Source organism: Ipomoea nil, unplaced genomic scaffold (assembly GCF_001879475.1).
Source record: "Ipomoea nil cultivar Tokyo-kokei standard unplaced genomic scaffold, Asagao_1.1 scaffold0317, whole genome shotgun sequence".
NCBI lineage: Eukaryota > Viridiplantae > Streptophyta > Magnoliopsida > Solanales > Convolvulaceae > Ipomoea > Ipomoea nil.
Window position 1 is genome coordinate 5,477,309 of NW_017616745.1, and position 19,612 is coordinate 5,496,920.

The following is a 19,612-nucleotide window of genomic DNA, read 5'->3' on the forward strand; positions in this document are numbered from 1 at the left end:
TAAATATTATAAATACAATATCATAATTATTTTGTCATATACTTAATAATAATAAAAATGTATTTTTAAACAATTAAATTGTGGTTCATGTTTTCTTCTTCTGTACTTCAAATACCATTATTAAAAACTTTTTTTACCTATTCTAACATTACAAACAAATCTTTAATATTTATGCACGGGACAATACTAGTGTATAATTATTTAGAAGTATGTAGTTTCATTAAAACACATCTAGTAATTTATAATAAATTATATTTTGGTTCATGAATCACGTTACAATATAGACTATGATAAATGTTTATTATAAGATAATAATATATACTTATAAATAAATCTTTAATCTTTAATATATCTAATATACTAAAAATAAAGATTTAATATTCTAAAAATAAACTTGTATGTAATCCAGCTTATATTCAAACTTAAATATATAACACCGTTACAAGTGCCTTGCCTACTCTCCGTTCTCGCCTCTCAGTCCTCCTCACTGGCCCCCACAAGAGCTCCTTCAAATTACTCCGCTCAACAACAACAGATCAAATTTAAATCTTCCACGCGCTCCCCGTCCCACGCACGCTCTAATTGGACCAAAGACCCGGGACCCACTCTAGTGACGCCACGCGGCAACGTCTGATTAGCACGTGCAATTCACTCCTGCTTTACGCGAGCCGTCCTTCCTATAATCCAAAACGTAAAACTCAAATTAGCCTACTGGTCGGTCCCTCCCAAAAACAAAAAAAAAAAAAAAAAAAAAAAGAAAGAAAAGAAAAGAAAAGAAATCATCACTTTCTCTCAACCCTCATTGCCAAACTCGCCGGCAATCGGCTAAGATTGAAGCCCAGAACCATCAAACAACAATACGACACCGTTCTCCTCTCTCTCTCTCTCTCCCTCCCCCTCTCTCTCTCTCTCTGTGTCTCTTACAGAGATCGGTGCACGGATTATTTGTGACGTATATACGTGCATTGGGGGATATCTTTAGGTGTATAATATATATACTTTGTGTATATTTAGATACGTGTTGATAGATTTTTGCAATGTCGGAGGATGAGAAGTTGTTGAAGGAGGCTAAGAAGCTTCCGTGGGAGGAGCGGTTGACGCACAAGAATTGGAAGGTACGAAATGACGCCAACATCGACCTCGCGGCGGTGTTCGATTCCATCACCGATCCCAAGGACCCGCGCATACGTGAATTTGGTGAGTTTAGGGTTTCGATTGTGTCAGATCTGGTTTCGTGTTTTGCGATCCGTTGTTGTCGATCTACGGACTGTTGCATGTAATGCGAAGCTGTTTTGTTGCTGTCTAAATCTTAATTTTCGAAAATTTTGGGTGACTTCTATGCTAGGACCGTTTTTTAGGAAGATGGTGGTCGATTCAAATGCGCCGGTTCAAGAGAAGGCACTTGATGCTCTAATTTGTTACTTGAAAGCAGCTGATGCTGATGCGGGAAGGTAATTCATTAAGTAATTTATTATTGGTGCGTGAATAGGCTTAAGTGGCAATGCAAATGATTTTGAAATGCTCTTGGGTGGATAGGTTCGCGAAAGAAGTATGTGATGCAGTAGTAGCTAAATGCTTGACGGGGAGGCCGAAGACAGTTGAGAAGGCTCAAGCAATATTTTTGCTTTGGGTAGAGTTAGAGGCTGTTGAGGCATTCCTGGTATTTTTCAGCAAAGCTGTGGTTTTCCCTTAAGCAATTCTCATTGCATATAAGTTTGTGGACTTGAATAAAACACTTTGAAGGGCTGAATAGAGTTCCTAAACTTCATGTTCTGAATCCAATCCCAGTTAAACTTTTTGTCCTTTCAAGTTTTGGCAAGCATATATTGATTTGGCTGAAGCATTCTTCAGCCCAATAAATGGATTTGCTCAACTGAAGTGATAATTTGATCTGTTGCATTGTGCCTGATGCAACTCATTGCTGTATTGTATGAGTAACTTGCAGCTGAAAGGATTGTTGGAGAACTTTGAGTTCAAAATGTGTCAGACAAATCTCTTATTTTATTTTTATTTTTTTATTTTCTGGAATATTAATTGGCATCTGTTATGTGTTAATTTGCTACAGGATGCTATGGAGAAAGCCATTAAAAATAAAGTTGCCAAAGCTGTTGTTCCTGCGGTTGATGTCATGTTTCAGGCCTTGAGGTCCAGTGAAATCTGTTCTTCTACAGTTCTGCTGTATAGATTGTTACTTGTTTGATGGTTGGAGTATTATAACACTTTTCCTGTAATTATCAGTGAATTTGGTGCAAAGGTTGTCCCACCGAAGAGAATATTGAAGATGCTTCCAGAATTGTTTGATCATCAGGATCAGAATGTTCGAGCCTGTTCTAAGGGTCTAACATTGGAACTCTGTCGCTGGATTGGGAAGGATCCAGTGAAATCAATACTTTTTGAAAAAATGCGTGATACAATGGTATGCTGATTGCCCAACCCTCTTCAGTTTGTTGCTTCTCATTCATATTTCTTGCTATGGAATCTGATTAATTTTTGTCTTGTGTTATAAGAAAAAACCCTCTTCAGTTTGTTGCTTCTCATTCATATTTCTTGCTATGGAATCTGATTAATTTTTGTCTTGTGTTATAAGAAAAAAGAATTGGAGGCTGAGCTCATTAATGTCACTGGGACTGCTAAGCCAACTCGCAAAATAAGGTATAATTTCTGTATCTGATAATCTTTTTTTTTTTTTTTTTTTCCATGAACACATTTCTTCTTCTTCTTCTTCTTCTTCTTCTGTGGAGAGGTGATGTGTGCGAACCTCTATAAATTTTTGGTTAATGTTTGCCAGATCTGAGCAAGACAAGGTGCTTGAACAGGATGCTGTTCCTGAGACAGCTGGCTCTGGTCCTTCCGAAGAATTAGCTGCAGACAGTATGTAACCTCTTTGCTCAATTATGTTTCTTCGTAAATTTTGATATTAATACCTATCTCAGCTTAGGCTGTTAGGTCACAAGTAGAATAATCTTGAAGCTAATACAGGTGTCTTGGTGTAATATTAGTTTTTCTGGACCTGAACTGCTCCCTTTAATTTTCTGTCAGTTCCACAGGAGATAGATGAGTATGAACTTGTAGATCCTGTTGATATTTTGACTCCCCTTGAGAAGTCTGGGTTTTGGGAAGGAGTGGTAGGTTCTCTGTTGCTATCCATTGTGCTTTTTAGCAACTTTTGAATATCTATTACTTGATTAACAATTGTTTTTTAGTATTGATACTTTTGTCTTATTTTAGTGTTAGTGAAGCACTGAGGCCCCATATATTTATTTTGCTTCTTTGTCTTTTACTTTTTGTATACAGAAAGCTACTAAGTGGTCTGAACGGAAGGAAGCTGTTGCAGAGTTAACAAAGCTTGCTTCCACAAAGAAAATAGCACCTGGTGATTTTTCAGAAATTTGCAGAACATTGAAGAAGGTCTTTATCCAGTTTGGAATTGAATGAATAATATATATATTGTAGTTAGGTTTGATTGATGGCTTTTCTGCCTTCTGTACTCTTTTTTAGACAACATTATTACTTTAATGATGCTAGTTTAAGTAGTATGTTGTGAGTACTTTTGGTGGAGTTCTGTGTTTATTGTATTTGTGTATTTTTTATTTTTTATTTTTTATTTTTTTCTCTCTATGCTTGCCATATTGCACTGTGATTTTCAAGTAATAGTTCCATTTTCTTTACATTGCAGCTTATCACTGATGTAAACATTGCTGTAGCTGTTGAAGCCATACAAGCAATTGGAAATCTTGCTAGGGGACTAAGAACCCATTTTTCAGCAAGCTCACGGTTCTTACTGCCTGTTTTACTGGCAAGTTTGTGTATTTTAGAGCTTATAATTATTTATCTTGATAAGAATTTTTGGATCTTATATTTTGCTTGCTGCATATGCCATTTTAAGTGGTCATTTTAAAATTTTTTCTTATTGCAGTTTGCTTTGATTACTATTTCTCAGTAATAAGTTAATGAACTCATTCCTAGGGGTATAGGCTGTAAGCATTAACCCAAATTTCACATATTCACAAAGGAAAATAAATAAGATTGATTGGTTAATAACTAATCACTTTCAGCCTGTAACCAAATCTAGTAATTGCTAAATTCTCCTCATTTAATTTTGGTGCAGTTTAACTATAACACTAGTTCTGTTTCTTAGATGATGTTCCAATGGATGGAAACTTGTGTCTCTGGAAGATATAAAGATCTAACTTTTTGGTGTCCAATACAAGTTTGAGGCATGTTGTGTACTAAATAAGTACAACATGAATGTGTGACTCTAATGTTGGTATCCATGTATATAGTGTAAATCTACTGTAAATATGTAATGCACTGGGCCTGCATGGCTGCATGTGTGACCATTGCATTATTTGGCAATTGGCATCAAGGGCACCTGTACAACTCATTTTTGGCTCTTATTGGAACTCAAGAGGCCAAAAGTTTAACCCTTTATTGCGGGAATCAATGGCCAGCTTATATAGTGTTCATAAATACTCATTTCTTACTGATGTTTGATAATACAATTCTAATCTATTTTATGTAAGAAATGTATGATAACTTGATAAGTTCTTAAAAAAACTTTGGTAATAGTTTATTGGAGGCTGTAAAGGACCAGCAGCTGCTTGGTACAGCAGTTACCCTTGAATCTTTTGTGTTTCTTAGCTTGTTTTCCTGATGCTTTGTTCCTTAACTACTTTTTTTTTTCTTTTTTTTTTTTTTATAAATCAGGAAAAATTGAAAGAGAAAAAACCTACTTCGTCAGAGGCACTTACTCAAACACTACAGGCAATGCACAAGGCTGGGTGCTTAAATCTCCCAGATATCGTTGAAGGCAGGTTTTTTGTTCAAAATATGCAAATCTTACAAGTCATGCTTTGGGAAATCACTTAAGAAAAAGTGAAAAAAGTTGTTAGAAGAGAAAAATTCTTTGCATGGTGTTATCTATTATGCTGCTATCCCCAATTAGATGGGTGTAGCCTACAATTTTACTTTTACTATTCCTATGCTATATATAGATATTTAATATTCTCTTTTTTCAGAATAAATATTTTCATTCATAGAAAAGCACTAAGAATTTAATGACTGTTGTGAATTACTTATTTGTCCTTTGTCTAGTTTCCCTCGATAAAAACCTCATATAATTTAAATGATTTGTCTTACATTTTTGAAAAAAACTTATAGTTTATATGTTTTAGCATATTTAGGAGAATATTCCATAAGAAACTTGGAGTAGATTATGGATTAGTCACAATCCATACTCCCATATATTTGTCATAAAATTTGTGCTATTGGGCCATATAATTAAGTGAATCTTGACTATTCCCTCTTGGATTGACACTTTTTTTGGATTATGTTTTCGTTGAGCTTGAATATTGGTTTTTTTGCAGATATTAAAGCAGCCACAAAGAATAAAGTTCCTCTTGTTCGATCTATGACATTGAACTGGGTGACATTTTGTATTGAAACGAGCAACAAAGCTATTATTCTCAAAGTTCACAAGGAGTACGTTCCCATTTGTATGGAGGTAAGTTACAATATTTTTTGATATGTAGCTGATGTTGTTGTCTTGATGCTTTTAGTAACCATTTAGCATCCTTTGTGACTTATATAAGTTCAGGTGGTTTTTTATTTTATTTTATAATAGCTAGTCAAGTTTAATTCCTTGTGTTTATATTTACTAGTGTCTCCATTAGAGAATGTCTTACTATCAGAGTTATTATTTAAAAGATGCGTTCCTCCTTTCTTGCAATGTTATGTTTCCCTTCATAATAGTACTGTTGGTGTTTTTCTTTTGCTATATATGGAGTAATGGATTATGGGATTATAATATTTCAATTTTCAAAATATTGTTTAGTTTTAATACAGTGACGAATTGCATTTGCAATTAATTGTATTTCATATAGTTTCGTTAATCCATTTTTACATTGCTATTAGGTTATATATATATATATATATATATATAGGGAAGGGTTCAGGTGTGAGTATAGCTTTCCGTGCGGTTGTGCCGTTAACTCAAAAAGACGCACCTTAAGAACACAAACCACACATCTTAAGAAGGAAAACAATGCACCTTAAGAAAGAAAACCACGCACCTAAAGCTTTAGGCCGATGCACCTTAAGTATACAAACCATGCACCTTAAGCACACAAACAAAGCACCTTAAAAACACAAACCACGTGCACCTAAAGCTTTAGGCCACCACACCTTAAGTACACAAACCACGCACCTTAACACACAAATAAAGCACTTTAAGAACACAAACCACGCACCTAAAGTTTCAAAATGGCGCACCTTAAGCATACAAATCACGCACCTTAAGAAGGTAAACAACGCACCTTAAGAAGGAAAATCACGCACCTAAAGCTTTAGGTCGACGCACCTTAAGTTTCAACACTGACGCACCTTAAGAAGGAAAACCACGCATCTAAAGCTTTAGATCGACGCACTTAAGTTTTCAACAACTGACGCACCTTAATCACATAGCACAAAAACAACTCACCTTAAATTTGACCTAGATGCAAAAATTACCAAATTGCCACCGTGTTTTTTTTTTTTTCTTTTTTTTTTTTAATAATTTTGTTAATCTTGGACATTGATTTAGGCAAGATCAATGGCTCAGATTTAACCGCCCAACCGCACGGGAACTGAATTATATATATATATATATATATATATATATATATATATATATATATATATGACAATAACGAATTTGAATTTTAGTTGTTGCCATTTTTGGTGTTAATGTTGAATTGGGTTTGACAGAGCCTGAATGATGGAACACCAGAGGTTAGGGATGCTGCATTTTCAGCTTTGGCAGCTATTGCTAAGGTATTCTTTCTGAGATAAGTTTCTATCAAGTTGTAAATTTGTCCACATATATATTTTTGTAATGTATTGGCATTGTTTTTCTCCTCCTAATTCTTGTTGTAGTCGGTTGGCATGAGACCCTTAGAGAAGTCAATTGAGAAACTTGATGATGTTAGAAGGAAGAAGCTTTCGGAAATGATTGTTGGGAGTGCTGGTGAATCGGATGGTTCAAATTCAGGTTTGAAATTCCCATTCTTATAGTTTCATATGTGATAGTTAAGCCTCTCTGTAATAGTTATGTCTTACATGTCCAATGGCTTGATATTCCAGTTGCAGTGCCGTCTTCAGGAGCAAATGTAACTTCCACTGGGGTAATTATATTTTGTACATAAGTTATTGTTCATTTTCATATGTTTCCTAAGCATTCTATCTTTTTAGTAATAGGTGAATGATCATCAGTATGGAATATATTTTAAATGGTGATTTGAGGAATTCTAAACCTGTACTGAGATTTAATCACATGAATAGTGTTCTATGAAAGTATTGAGTGCTGAAATTTGTCAATTTTTTATTTTTATATTTTTTTGTTCTTGAACACTATTTGGTGGTTTGGATTCTGGAAAGCTCTTTTACCTTGTGATTGTTTTTGCACAACTTGATTGGACAGATTGGTAGCTTTACAGCTTGGTTATTTCTTAGGCCATTGTCTCTTTTTTTGTTTGCTTTTCATTTGATAGGCAACAGACGGATCGTTTGTTAAGAGGTCTGCTGCTAGTATGCTTAGTGGGAAAAAGCCTGTTCAGGCCGCTGTAAGTTTGTTTTACTTTCTGATAAGTGATAACCAACCAAGTCCTGCTGTTCATTTTTTTATTTATTTTAAATAGATGTGAAAAATTGCTACAGGACAGCAGAAATATCTTAAAAATTTTTTATCTGTATTTTAGTCCATTAACAAGAAAGCAGTTCCTACAAAATCTGGGACTGCCAAAAAGGGAGATGGAGGTGGCCCGTTAAAAGCTTCGAAGCCTCTGGAAATTGAAGACGTAGAGGTGTTCAACTAATGTGTTCTAATAGTTGTCTTCTTCTTTTATTATTTTTATACTTCTTTGATTTTGTGCTCAATTTTGTTGATTCTTAAAATTCTCTTTTGTACAGCCAGCAGAGATGAGTCTTGAAGAGATTGAGAGCAAATTAGGTTCCCTTATACAGCCAGAGACAATTACTATGTTGAAGAGTGCAGTGTGGAAAGAGAGGCTTGAAGGTAGTAATGTTCATCACTTCATCCAATTTCCATTATTTTATATTTTTATTATTATACACACACACACCCACACACACACATTTCCTTTCTTTTTTCATCTTATCCTGTGAATTGTTATGCTTTACAGAACTTAAATGCTGTGTCTCAATTTAATCTTGCAGCACTGCTAATTCCTCTTCTCTTTGCAGCTATTGTGTCGTTTAAAGAGCAGGTTGAAGCACTTCAAGAACTTGATCCATCAGTAGAGATTTTAGTCCGTTTGCTCTCTGCTGTTCCCGGATGGAACGAAAAAAATGTTCAGGTATATTCTTCTCTGGCCCTTTATAAGTGTGAAAAGAAAGCTGTGCCTATATTGTGTGGTGGAATGCATGCAAAACACATGGAGAAAACGTATTTCGAATCCTTCTTCCATGGGAATCAATTTTCCTTCTATGTTGTGTAAGAAGAAATGCTATGCAATGGAGTTGGGATTCCCAAGTAATCATTATTCATATTGAGAGGAATTGCAAATGCGAAATTAGATATATAAGTTGGAATTGTGGTTCCATTCTGTCTGAACTCCTGTGTACAACTTCCTGCATACCAAACAATTTTGCTGCTCTAATGATGCTCTAATATCCATGTTTTCACCCCTCCCCTCTGAATAAAAGTGCAGGTCCAGCAGCAGGTCATTGATGTTATTTCTCACATTGCTTCAACAGCATCAAAGTTCCCAAAGAAATGTGTTGTACTTTGCCTTCAAGGTCAATTTCAAAAAAGAATTCTACCAAGTCCCCTTTCTTTTATAGAACTGCTCTACTTTTCATGTGGTTTTGTTTCTCATCTTTGGTTTATGCATGTGTTGCTCACAGGTATCAGTGAACGAGTTGCTGACATCAAGACACGTGGTCAATCCATGAAATGCCTCACTACTTTTTGTGAAGCTGTGGGCCCGGGATTTGTTTTTGAGAGAGTAAGTGTGTTTGTACTTTTGTACATTGGATGATAGTATTTCATGGTTCAGAATAATTAATGTTTAGTTGTCTCAGATAGTGTTTTGTTGGTATTCCTAGAATATTAACGTTTGTTTGTTTGTTTGTTTGTTTTTTTTTTGTTTTTAATTAAATGAGTATTTTAATATTTATTTATGTATTTACTTTTATAAAATCTTTTGAACTATATATGAATATATGGGTGTATTTTGGATATAATTTTCTGAATCTTGATTTGTATAGCTTTTCAAGATCATGAAAGAGCACAAGAATCCTAAAGTTCTGAGTGAGGGTTTGCTATGGATGGTTACAGCAATTGATGATTTTGGTGTTTCACATCTGAAACTCAAGGTGATATTTAGCCCTTATTTATTTAATAAGTATGTAGGTCAGTAGGTGTGGGTGTGGGTGTCTAACATATATAAAATTGTGTACAGTTTTGATTTTAAAGAGAAATTGATGTTATATTTTAAATGTTTTTGTGCCAACAGGATTTAATTGATTTTTGTAAGGACATTGGCTTACAATCCAGTGCTGCTGCCACACGAAATGCGACCATTAAACTTATTGGAGTATTACACAAGTTTGTTGGCCCAGGTGACTTTTCTGTTTTTGAAAGTTCTTTATGGGTTTGTGTTCTTGGCTTCTTGCGATGACTAAAATGCAGCTTACCTCTTTTCAGATATCAAGGGATTCCTATCAGATGTAAAACCTGCTATTCTAAGTGCTCTTGATGCAGAATATGAAAAAAATCCGTTTGAGGTTTCATTTTAGTAGTTGCTTGTTAAGCTTTCTGCTCCTTGTTTGCATTTACTTCTGGTAGGTAACTATAACTTGTTCCTTTTTGGCAGGAAACATCCTCTGTTCCAAAGAGGACAGTGAAGGCATCAGATTCCGTAACTGTGTCTAGTGGTGGTGGGCTAGATGGTCTACCACGTGAAGACATTAGTGCAAAGATTACACCTGCTTTGCTTAAGAGTTTAGAAAGTTCAGATTGGAAGGTAGTATATATGATAGATTTTGCGGAAATTGATCATAGGCATTTTAGCTTACATTGTACTCTGTTTTTTCTTATTAGATTCGATTGGAATCTATTGAAAGTGTTAATAAAATTTTGGAAGAGGCCAACAAGCGCATTCAGCCTACTGGAACTGGTATGATAATCTTGTTGTACAGTGTGTTTTTAATGACTAAAACTGCATCTTTAATTCTGTTTTTCTGTGGTTTGCTTTTTAATTTTTCTTCAGGAGAGCTGTTTGGTGCCCTCAGAGGTCGGCTCTACGACAGCAACAAGAATTTAATTATGGCAACTTTATCAACAATTGGTGCTGTTGCATCTGCTATGGGACCAGCAGTTGAGAAATCGAGCAAGGTATGCTTTCTGGTAACTTTGTTTTGTGTTGTGTGCATATCTTTGTATTTAACAAACTTGGCTCGTCTTCTTTTTGCAGGGCATTCTCTCAGACATATTAAAATGTCTTGGTGACAATAAAAAGCACATGAGAGAGTGTGCTTTGAGCACACTAGATTCTTGGCTTGCTGCTGTTCATCTTGATAAGATGGTTACTGCAATGTTCCCATACATCTTGTACTTTTGCTGTGCCATTGATCTTTGACCACCATGACAATTCTGCTCTTTCTAGGTACCTTATATCACTACCTCTTTAACGGATGCTAAAATTGGCGCGGAAGGGCGCAAGGATATTTTTGACTGGTTATCCAGACAACTTGCTGGAATGAAAGAATTTCCTGATGCCATTCTTCTTTTAAAACCTGCTGCTTCTGCTATGACGGTATCCTTTTACAAAATACCTGACTACCTACTTTAATTTAACTTTATTCAATTAGGTGTTAATGTTCAAAAAATGTTATGATATTTCTATGTAATAGGATAAATCAGCTGATGTACGGAAAGCAGCTGAAGTTTTCTTTGGTGAAATCCTGAGAGTTTGTGGACAAGAGATGGTATATGAGTTGCAAATGTTCTCTGGCTCCTCCTGGATCTGTCTCCTTGCTTAGTATTTAATTTGTTTCTACCTGCACAGGTGACCAAGAATCTGAGAGATATTCAGGGACCTGCATTAGCAATTGTAATTGAACGGCTAAAACCCTTTGGGGCTCTACAAGGTGTCTGTCTCAGTCTCTGTATTTGATCTAAATTCTTGGCTTGATATCTAACTTGATTGTCTGTGTTCAGAATCATTTGATTCAGGAAAATCAGCCTCCGCAGTGCCATCAGCTAAAAACAGTTCAAAGATGGGAAAATCTAATGCTCCTATTGATCGTGCTTCCCGCCATGGAAACAGAGTGGGCTCTTCGGTACGTTTGGGATGGTTGGGCTTTTCTCTGTGTTTGCTAAATTAGGGAAATGCACATGTGCTGAATATTTCGTTGTTATTCAGAGAGCTCTTCCTGTGAAGAGCTCAAGGCAGGAGTCCCTTATGTCTGTTCAGGACATCAATATACAGTCACAAGCTTTGATAAGTGTCAAGGACTCAAACAAGGTAAGTTTGCAGGCATAAAATCATTCAGAACTATGCTTTATGAGTAGCTCAGCTTTGATTGTGTGTATATGATTACAGGAAGACAGGGAGAGAATTGTTATTCGTAGATTTAAGTTTGAGGAGCCACGTCTTGAACAGATTCAAGATCTTGAGGTCTGTAGGCTTGTTGCACTTCATATTTTTCTGAATTACTACTGAAGGTTCTTTTCCTTAAGATCTTCAATTATTTCAATGAATTTAATGTTTCTATGTTAACAGAGTGATTTGATGAAATACTTTAGAGAAGATTTGCATAGGAGGCTTTTAAGTACAGACTTCAAGAAGCAAGTTGATGGGATTGAAATGTTACAGAAGGTGCTTAGGTTTGCAATTATTTATTTATGGGATATCGGATATTGTCTTTAGTTGCTTTTTCTCAATACTTTCAGGCACTTCCATCTATTGCAAAGGAAATTATTGAAGTTCTTGACATACTCTTGAGGTGGTTTGTCTTGAGATTCTGTGAATCCAACACTTCATGCCTACTGAAGGTTCTTTTCCTAAATTGATAATTTCCTGACATTGTCAATTGCTTGTCTTTTTATTTCCTTTATTTTATTTTATTTTTTGCACTCCCTTCAATTCCCCAATTCAATTATTTTCTTGCTATAATTTTAATAGGTGCTGGAATGCCTTCCTGAGCTTTTTGATATGTTAAAGAATGAAGGTTACACCATGACAGAAGCCGAAGCAGCCATTTTCCTTCCCTGCTTGGTTGAAAAGGTTCTAGTTTTTACCTCTTTGCTTGTGGTAGCTATTCATTTAACTACATTTGGACATAGATGAAATACATGCCAGCTACTTATTTTGTGCAGTAATGTTTACTTGAGAACCTGAATAATGTATTAATTTTATTTTTTTCTTTTGATCCTACAGTCTGGTCACAATATTGAAAAAGTACGAGAAAAAATGCGGGAGCTGATGAAAAAAATAATTTACACGTATTCTGCATCAAAGACTTTTCCTTATATTTTGGAGGGTTTGCGCTCTAGGAACAATAGAACACGGATAGAATGTGTTGACCTTGTTGGCTTCTTACTGGATAACCATGCAGCAGAGGCACAGTTCGAAACTGAATTTCAAAATTTCAGACTGAAAGGATTCTCTTCTTTTTATAACATCCCCTTTTCACTGACAGATTGGTGGACAGTTAAAATCCTTGCAAATTGTTTCTAGCTTAACTGCAGAGCGGGATGGTGAAATTCGGAAGGCTGCTTTGAATACTCTGGCTACTGGTTATAAAATATTAGGTGTGCACTATTTTCATTTTCTATGTTACTTTGTTAATGTGATTAATCTCAACGAAGTTTCTGTTTTTGGCCTCCAGCCTTGAGTTTATTTTCTTATACTCTTTTGGAGTAGAAGGAATTCACTTCTTGCTCCTTGGCTAATTTGTCTATCTTCTATCTAAACCCGCCATTCTTTTTTTGGTTAATAAACCTTTTAAACCCTCTATGTTTACCTTTTGTGTAGCTATTCTAATTTTGTTGTAAATATGTATTAGGTGATGACATTTGGAGATATGTTGGAAAGCTCACTGAGGCTCAGAGAAGCATGTTAGATGATAGATTTAAGTGGAAGGTTGGCAGCTGTTCTTCTGCCTTTCATTGCCTGAGCCTACTACCTTTGTGTGGTCCATTTCTCCTGTTTGTTTTTAAAGTATTTATATGTAAATATGCTTTCAGGCTCGGGAGATGGATAAAAGAAGGGAGGGGAAACCGGGGGAATCTAGGGTTGCTTTGAGGCGTTCAGTGAGGGATACTGGGTATGTATTTGTTATCAATAATTATGCCTTTTAAGCTTATAGCGAATTGATTAACTCACAAATTGATATCTATAACACATTATTTTTCCTTTTCAATGTTTTCTCTACTATGCTTCTGTTTTGCATTGCAAAGTAAAATTGTAGTTTATTGTGTTTGAGAACTGACCCTTAACATGTTTATTTCGGATATTTAGGTCTGATTTGGCAGAGCAAAGTGGTGAAGTTTCGAGGTCTATATCTGGCCCAATCGTAAATAGGTAGGAAAGAGAACCTTTCCTCCAGCCATATTGATAATTTGGCCTTGATCTTATTTATTTATTTATTTATTGTCTTTCTTTGCATCAGGGAGAACTATAACCAATCTGAGCTTCCCATGGAGAGGCATCCAATGCCTTTGCCAGTTTCTGGCACAAATGGTCCCACTAACTGGAATGAAGCCCTGGATATAATAGCATATGGTTCTCCAGAGCAGGTTTGCTTTGATGATGTTCTGTTTATTTTCCTTTAACCTGAGGTGCTATTCTATTCTGATGTTGAGTTTAGCATCAATCCTTAAACACTATTGCATTTTTTGGTTTGTGGGGACTTGGGGGCAGGAGGTGGTATTTATTGTTTGTCTTCATCAGAATACATCTGTGCATAATTAGGTAGAGCTTTGATACATTTTATGCATTTTTACTATGTTTAATAATTTAAGGTTGGGAAAGTGGTATGTCTGTGAAACTGCTTTTCACACCATTAATGGGATTTATTATATTTTTTGTTCTAAAACCTTTTATTAGTGAATATCATATATTTGATTTTGGTATAATATGCATGATAATATATAATCCACTGGATGGTGTTTCGTGTATGTTAAAATTTTATTTTACATCTCACATTTTTCCACCCTTGTTGACTTTTTTCCCTTTATGATGCTTTTTGTCCTTGAATCAATAAAAAAGTGCGGAGTAATAGAATTTCTTTTACATATACAGTGATTTTTTAGAAATATAAAATTAGCTGGTTAGATGAGTTCAGTCCAAATTGCTTCACTGCAAAGATCCCTTAATTTTCCTTTAGAAATTTCTTGTAATTTTAGAGTAATGTTATATTATTCTAGTAATAATTGTAAGAAGTGATCACCTATTGATTGAAAGATTACTAGAAAGCATTGATATTAGTAGTTCAGACTTCAGGGTGGAAATTCATAGTGTATAATCTGTTTCTTCAATATTTATGTATATTTGAACAAGTGTTTGATTTATATGTAAAATAAATGTTCCTCTTTGCTGTTATAATGTATTGCATTTTTAATAACCTGAATAAATTCAAATACTTACATTATTACACAGTTTGAAATGAAATCAATTCATTTCCTAAATTTTCTTATAGTATGTTTATTTATTTATTTATATTTTAAATTTTTATGTACTGTCTTTTAAAAAATCATAACGTTTAACTTTTATTAGGAGTTCCCTGCTAGGGATAACAATGTTTAAGACCAGAAGCAAAGGTTGCTATATTGTATGTGTGATTTGACCCCCATTTGTTTGGATATAAAATGTACTCCATAATTGTTAAAAAATGCGGTATCTACTGTTTTAAAGAAGAAAATTTACTGCTTGGTATATTTTATAAGTAGCTGGTCAGGACCAATATTTACTAGTATATATAGATGGTAAGGACCATACATGTTATGCTTCCAGTTCTATGATTTTCTTTTATGTACCAATATTGTTCTGCATATCCAAGATCCTCTTTTATACAAGTAAATGAATTAAATATCAAACATATGATATTGACAAGCACTTTTTCCCTCAAAGCATGGTGTAAACCTAGTGACTTTGGTGGTTTATTAATAATTGGTTGGCGAAGAACAATGAATGGTTTTTTAAATGGGAAATTTCATGTTGTTTTGTAGTCCATAGAGGGAATGAAAGTTGTATGCCATGAATTGGGACTAGCAATGGAAGACCCCGAAGGCACTGGAATGGATGAAATTGTAAAAGATGCTGATAAGCTTGTTTCATGCTTAGCAAATAAGGCAAGAAATTCTTTAATGCAGCTTTACCTTACTACTTTTCCTATTCTGTCATTGGTTTCATGTTGCTTCTGGTTTGATATCTGCTGCAGGTAGCCAAGACTTTTGAGTTTAGTTTGATGGGTGCCTCATCAAGATCTTGCAAATATGTTCTCAATACACTTATGCAGGCAATTTCCTTTTTCCATACACTAGCCTTCTCTTGACTTTATGGAAATATTTTAGGTTCGGAAGGCACGAACTGGGTGGGACACATTTTTGTTTTGGAATAATCTGTGTATCTAAACTGTTTTCCTTTGATATCTTCATGCAGACTTTTCAAAATAAAAATCTTGCTCATGCTGCCAAGGAGAGCACTGTTACTATACTTATTACTGAGCTTTTGCTCTGGCTTCTAGATGAAAGGGTTCCACGAATGGATGATGGTAGTCAGCTTCTGAAAGCCTTGAATGTTCTGATGCTTAAGATTTTGGTGGGTCTGCTTTTGGAAATTTAGTGATTTTATTCTTGTGTCTTAACTATAATTGGTTGGTCATATTCTGCATGTTCTATTTGCTTTGCTTATATACTAATGGTATCTGATCTAGGATAATGCTGATCGAACAACATCATTCGTTGTGCTCATCAATCTTTTACGGCCTTTGGACCCATCAAGGTGGCCATCTCCAACAGCAAATGAGTCCCTAGCTGTTAGAAATCAAAAGTTCTCCGATTTGGTTGTGAAATGTCTTATCAAACTAACCAAGGTGAACCTCTTGTAATTGTTATGAGTGGTGACTTCTGATTGTCATCTATTTGGAATATACTCTTAGGAACATATTGGGTTAGAAGAAATATTTTAAAGCATTCCACATTCATTTAATATTGCATTTATTATATGCATATACATTTATATTTGCACATATTTGTGTCATTTTTTTGGTACTATTCTTAATAGGTAATTTGTGTAGCTCTGTGTTTCAAGTGAACTGTGTGTAGAGTTTTAGTAAGGATTAAAAGCTCTAATGGGTAGTTATTCTTTTTTATGACTATCTGTTAATTAGTATATATTTATAAACCTCTTCTGTGGGAAATCTCCAATTTGCTTCATTATAATATTTAGCAACAAGCAACTAAGTAAAAAAACTAATTTTACTTTTTTTTTTTTCCCCTGAAATTTTCACAAGTTTTGCCTTAGATGGGAATTGCTTTGATCTTGTCATTGTATGACGTTGATAAATTTTTCTTGTATTTAGTTTAAGGCTCATCATCTATGTTACTTAATGAACTGACTTGTAGTATTGTTAGGATTAGTATGAGAAACTTTCTTGGTAGTTGTGTTTGATACCCAATGGTAAGAAGAACCACCTTGGATTGTGGGAACATCTCTCTTTAGTTTTCTCAAGTGAGACTGGGCAATCGAGGAGTATTGCCTACCAAGTGTAAGGTGGCATTCTTCAGGTGATTCTTTCCCTTGGGAAGGTATCAACCATAAAATTATTAGGAATAGTAATATACATTTTATGTATTACAATTCTCTGAATCATTTTCATATGTTATAGGTTCTCCAAAGCACCATTTATGAGGTTGACCTAGACCGAATTCTTCAAAGCATTCACATATACCTACAAGATCTTGGTATGGAAGAAATCAGGAGGAGGTATGTACAGACTTAGTAAATAGATTGCATGATATTCTTGTTTGTCTGGAATTTTGGTATTTCTTGCTGAATGCTTGACTCTCCTTCATTAATTAAATATTTTCTTCGGTTTTTGGTTTGATGGATTACTCAGAGCTGGAGCTGATGACAAACCATTACGAATGGTAAAAACAGTTCTACACGAACTTGTTAAGCTTCGTGGTACTGCCATAAAGGGTCACCTTTCCATGGTTCCAATTGATATGCAACCACCACCTATTATTCTTGCATACATTGACCTTAACCTTCAGGTAGTGTGCTTGCCGCATATTTTAGCTCTTTATTTTGTAAACATCTGCTATATAGAATATTTCTCATAGTGTTTAATTTTGACAGACATTGGCAGCTGCAAGAATGTTAACCCCTTCTGTACCTGGCCAAACGCATTGGGGTGATTCCACTGCCAACAATCCAGCACCTACAACACATTCTGATGCACAATTGAAGGTGTGTTTGTTTATTCTTTCAAATAATTTTCTGGCTGCAAAGTTTTTTCCATAGTTGTTTCAGTTTGACTTAATCTTTACATGCAATCTCCACCTTGCGGAACAAACATAATTATATTATTTTGCTCTCCTTGCAGCAAGAATTGGCTGCAATATTCAAGAAGATTGGTGACAAGCAAACGTGTAAGATTGGTCTCTCTGAGTTATATCGAATCACACAATTATATCCCAAGGTAATATGCTTCTGGATCATACAAAGTTTTTTAATTTAAAAAAAAATGAAAAAAAAAACTCGTGTTAGTCTATGTTATGGAATGTATATATATTAGGTAGCATGGAGATTTAACGGGATTTGAGTAGGTGGTCACAAGGGAAGAATTGGTCTTGTTTCCTCGTAGAAGTCTTCTAGCATGTATATATATGGGTGTATTCTCTCTACTTTTACAGTCACAAGGGAAGAATTGGTCTTGTTTCCTCGTAGAAGTCTTCTAGCATGTATATATATGGGTGTATTCTCTCTACTTTTACAGTCTATTAATGACGGCTTTATGATGCTTTCCAGGTTGACATATTTGCTCAGCTGCAGAATGCAAGTGAAGCATTTCGGACTTATATTAGAGATGGTTTGGCCCAGGTGGGCAGTGTTTCTTATTATAACACTAGCTTATACATTCAACAAAGATAATTCAGTATGACAAAATTGTTGTTATGTATATTTCAGATGGAGAAGAATGCAGCAGCTGGAAGGACTCCGTCCAGTGTTCCTATGCCAACACCTCCACCATCTGCATTAGACCTATCTTCCCCCAAATTCGGCCCTCTATCCCCTGTAAATACAAACCCATCTAATGATACAAAGCCCGTGAACTCTAAAGTAGAGCCCACACACTTCAGTCTTCCACCATCATATGCTGATGATGAAAGGTCTAGTAATACAGTCCTTTCAAGGGGTTCAGTGTTGGATCAATCAGAATTGCGGCAGCAGCTAGGAGAACAAAGAATTGAGAGATTGCCATCAGGAGGTAATACTTGCACAGTTGCACTGCCACCTTTTTTCTGTATAGCTTTTGCTATCCTTTTAACGGAAAAAGGAAAGATAATGAGTTATGTCCAATGTGGCAAATGCAGTTACTGGTGGAACTTTGGAAGCTATCAGGGAAAGGATGAAAAGCATCCAATTAGCAGCATCTACGGGCATTCCAGATCCTGGAAACAGGCCATTGATGTCCACGAACGGGGGCATCAACCATGGAATCTCAATCCCAACCCAACATTCTTCTGCATCTGAACAACACAGTGTGAGTGAGAATCCTCCTCCCCCACAGAGCGGAATCCTTCCAATGGACGAAAAGGCACTCTCAGGGCTTCAGGCACGCATGGAAAGGCTTAAAAGTGGGTCTCTTGAACCACTTTAGAGAAGAAGGTCCCAGTATAATAGCAATCTTTAAATCCCGGTTTTATTGGTTTGTACATCATTCAGATCCCTTCGGCATGTCCGGATAGAAGGTGGAAGTTTGTGATGTATTGATTTCACTACGGAGTAGGGTAGTTCTTAATGTTTAGTAGGATTAATTGTATATTTTAGGGTTTCATCTGATTTTTCATTGGTTCCTAACATTCAAATCTCTTCTAATTAAACCTCTTCAAAATGGTCACTGTGAATCTTGATATCCAGTTTTGCAATGAATTCAAAATTTACTACTAAGATGCTTGTGTATTCTTCAGGAAGCAACTCTACATTTGAAGGCTATGGCTTAGCCTAGGAGATTGGAGTTCTTCGCTCATATCGTTTTGTTTTGGTAAAAACGTTTGACATTGATCATGAATGAAGAGTTGGGATACTGCCTTCACGTGTTTTGCTTGATTATCTGTTGCGGGTTTATTTGTGTGAATTTGTTTCTGACCCTTGTGCACAAGACCATTGTGCACAATTTCCACCCTTCACTTGCAATCCGAATATGTGTATTAAGCATATATATCACACAAGTAATAGATTTAGAAGTATAAAATTCACCTATCAAGGGAAGAAGGATCAAATATGCCCTTAGGACGGCTTACATGACTGTTTTTCCTAAATAATATATAGGTCCCACTAACTAGGCCGGAAAGTTTGACACTAACATAAGCGTTGATTTG

General features: G+C 35.4%; 1 protein-coding gene across 1 annotated transcript; it reads left to right on the plus strand.

Moving 5' to 3' along the window:
- The first annotated feature begins 777 nt into the window (after positions 1–777).
- LOC109170606 (protein MOR1-like) lies at positions 778–19,181 on the plus strand. Its single transcript, XM_019319802.1, has 54 exons — positions 778–1,197; positions 1,346–1,451; positions 1,537–1,660; positions 2,066–2,145; positions 2,239–2,416; positions 2,588–2,652; positions 2,789–2,871; positions 3,040–3,125; positions 3,295–3,408; positions 3,677–3,796; positions 4,708–4,810; positions 5,367–5,503; positions 6,745–6,810; positions 6,913–7,027; positions 7,120–7,160; positions 7,527–7,598; positions 7,734–7,838; positions 7,945–8,050; positions 8,239–8,351; positions 8,706–8,793; positions 8,902–9,002; positions 9,265–9,372; positions 9,513–9,618; positions 9,704–9,783; positions 9,873–10,022; positions 10,100–10,175; positions 10,269–10,393; positions 10,473–10,583; positions 10,665–10,814; positions 10,912–10,986; positions 11,067–11,148; positions 11,219–11,340; positions 11,424–11,525; positions 11,604–11,678; positions 11,784–11,879; positions 11,954–12,055; positions 12,186–12,287; positions 12,441–12,623; positions 12,703–12,814; positions 13,069–13,145; positions 13,250–13,329; positions 13,524–13,586; positions 13,675–13,801; positions 15,233–15,355; positions 15,445–15,522; positions 15,666–15,824; positions 15,940–16,098; positions 16,894–16,991; positions 17,125–17,281; positions 17,367–17,477; positions 17,614–17,709; positions 18,039–18,110; positions 18,198–18,498; positions 18,605–19,181. The coding sequence occupies exons 1-54, from the start codon at positions 1,038–1,040 to the stop codon at positions 18,889–18,891; spliced, it is 6,108 nt and encodes a 2,035-aa protein (XP_019175347.1). The 5' UTR covers positions 778–1,037; the 3' UTR covers positions 18,892–19,181.
- The last annotated feature ends 431 nt before the right edge of the window (positions 19,182–19,612 follow it).

Coding starts and splice junctions, on each gene's coding strand:
- LOC109170606 (XM_019319802.1), top strand. CDS start 1,038: ATGTCGGAGGATGAGAAGTTGTTGAAGGAGGCTAAGAAGCTTCCGTGG. Junction 1,198..1,345: donor CCCGCGCATACGTGAATTTG/GTGAGTTTAGGG, acceptor CTTCTATGCTAG/GACCGTTTTTTAGGAAGATG. Junction 11,149..11,218: donor ACCCTTTGGGGCTCTACAAG/GTGTCTGTCTCA, acceptor GTCTGTGTTCAG/AATCATTTGATTCAGGAAAA.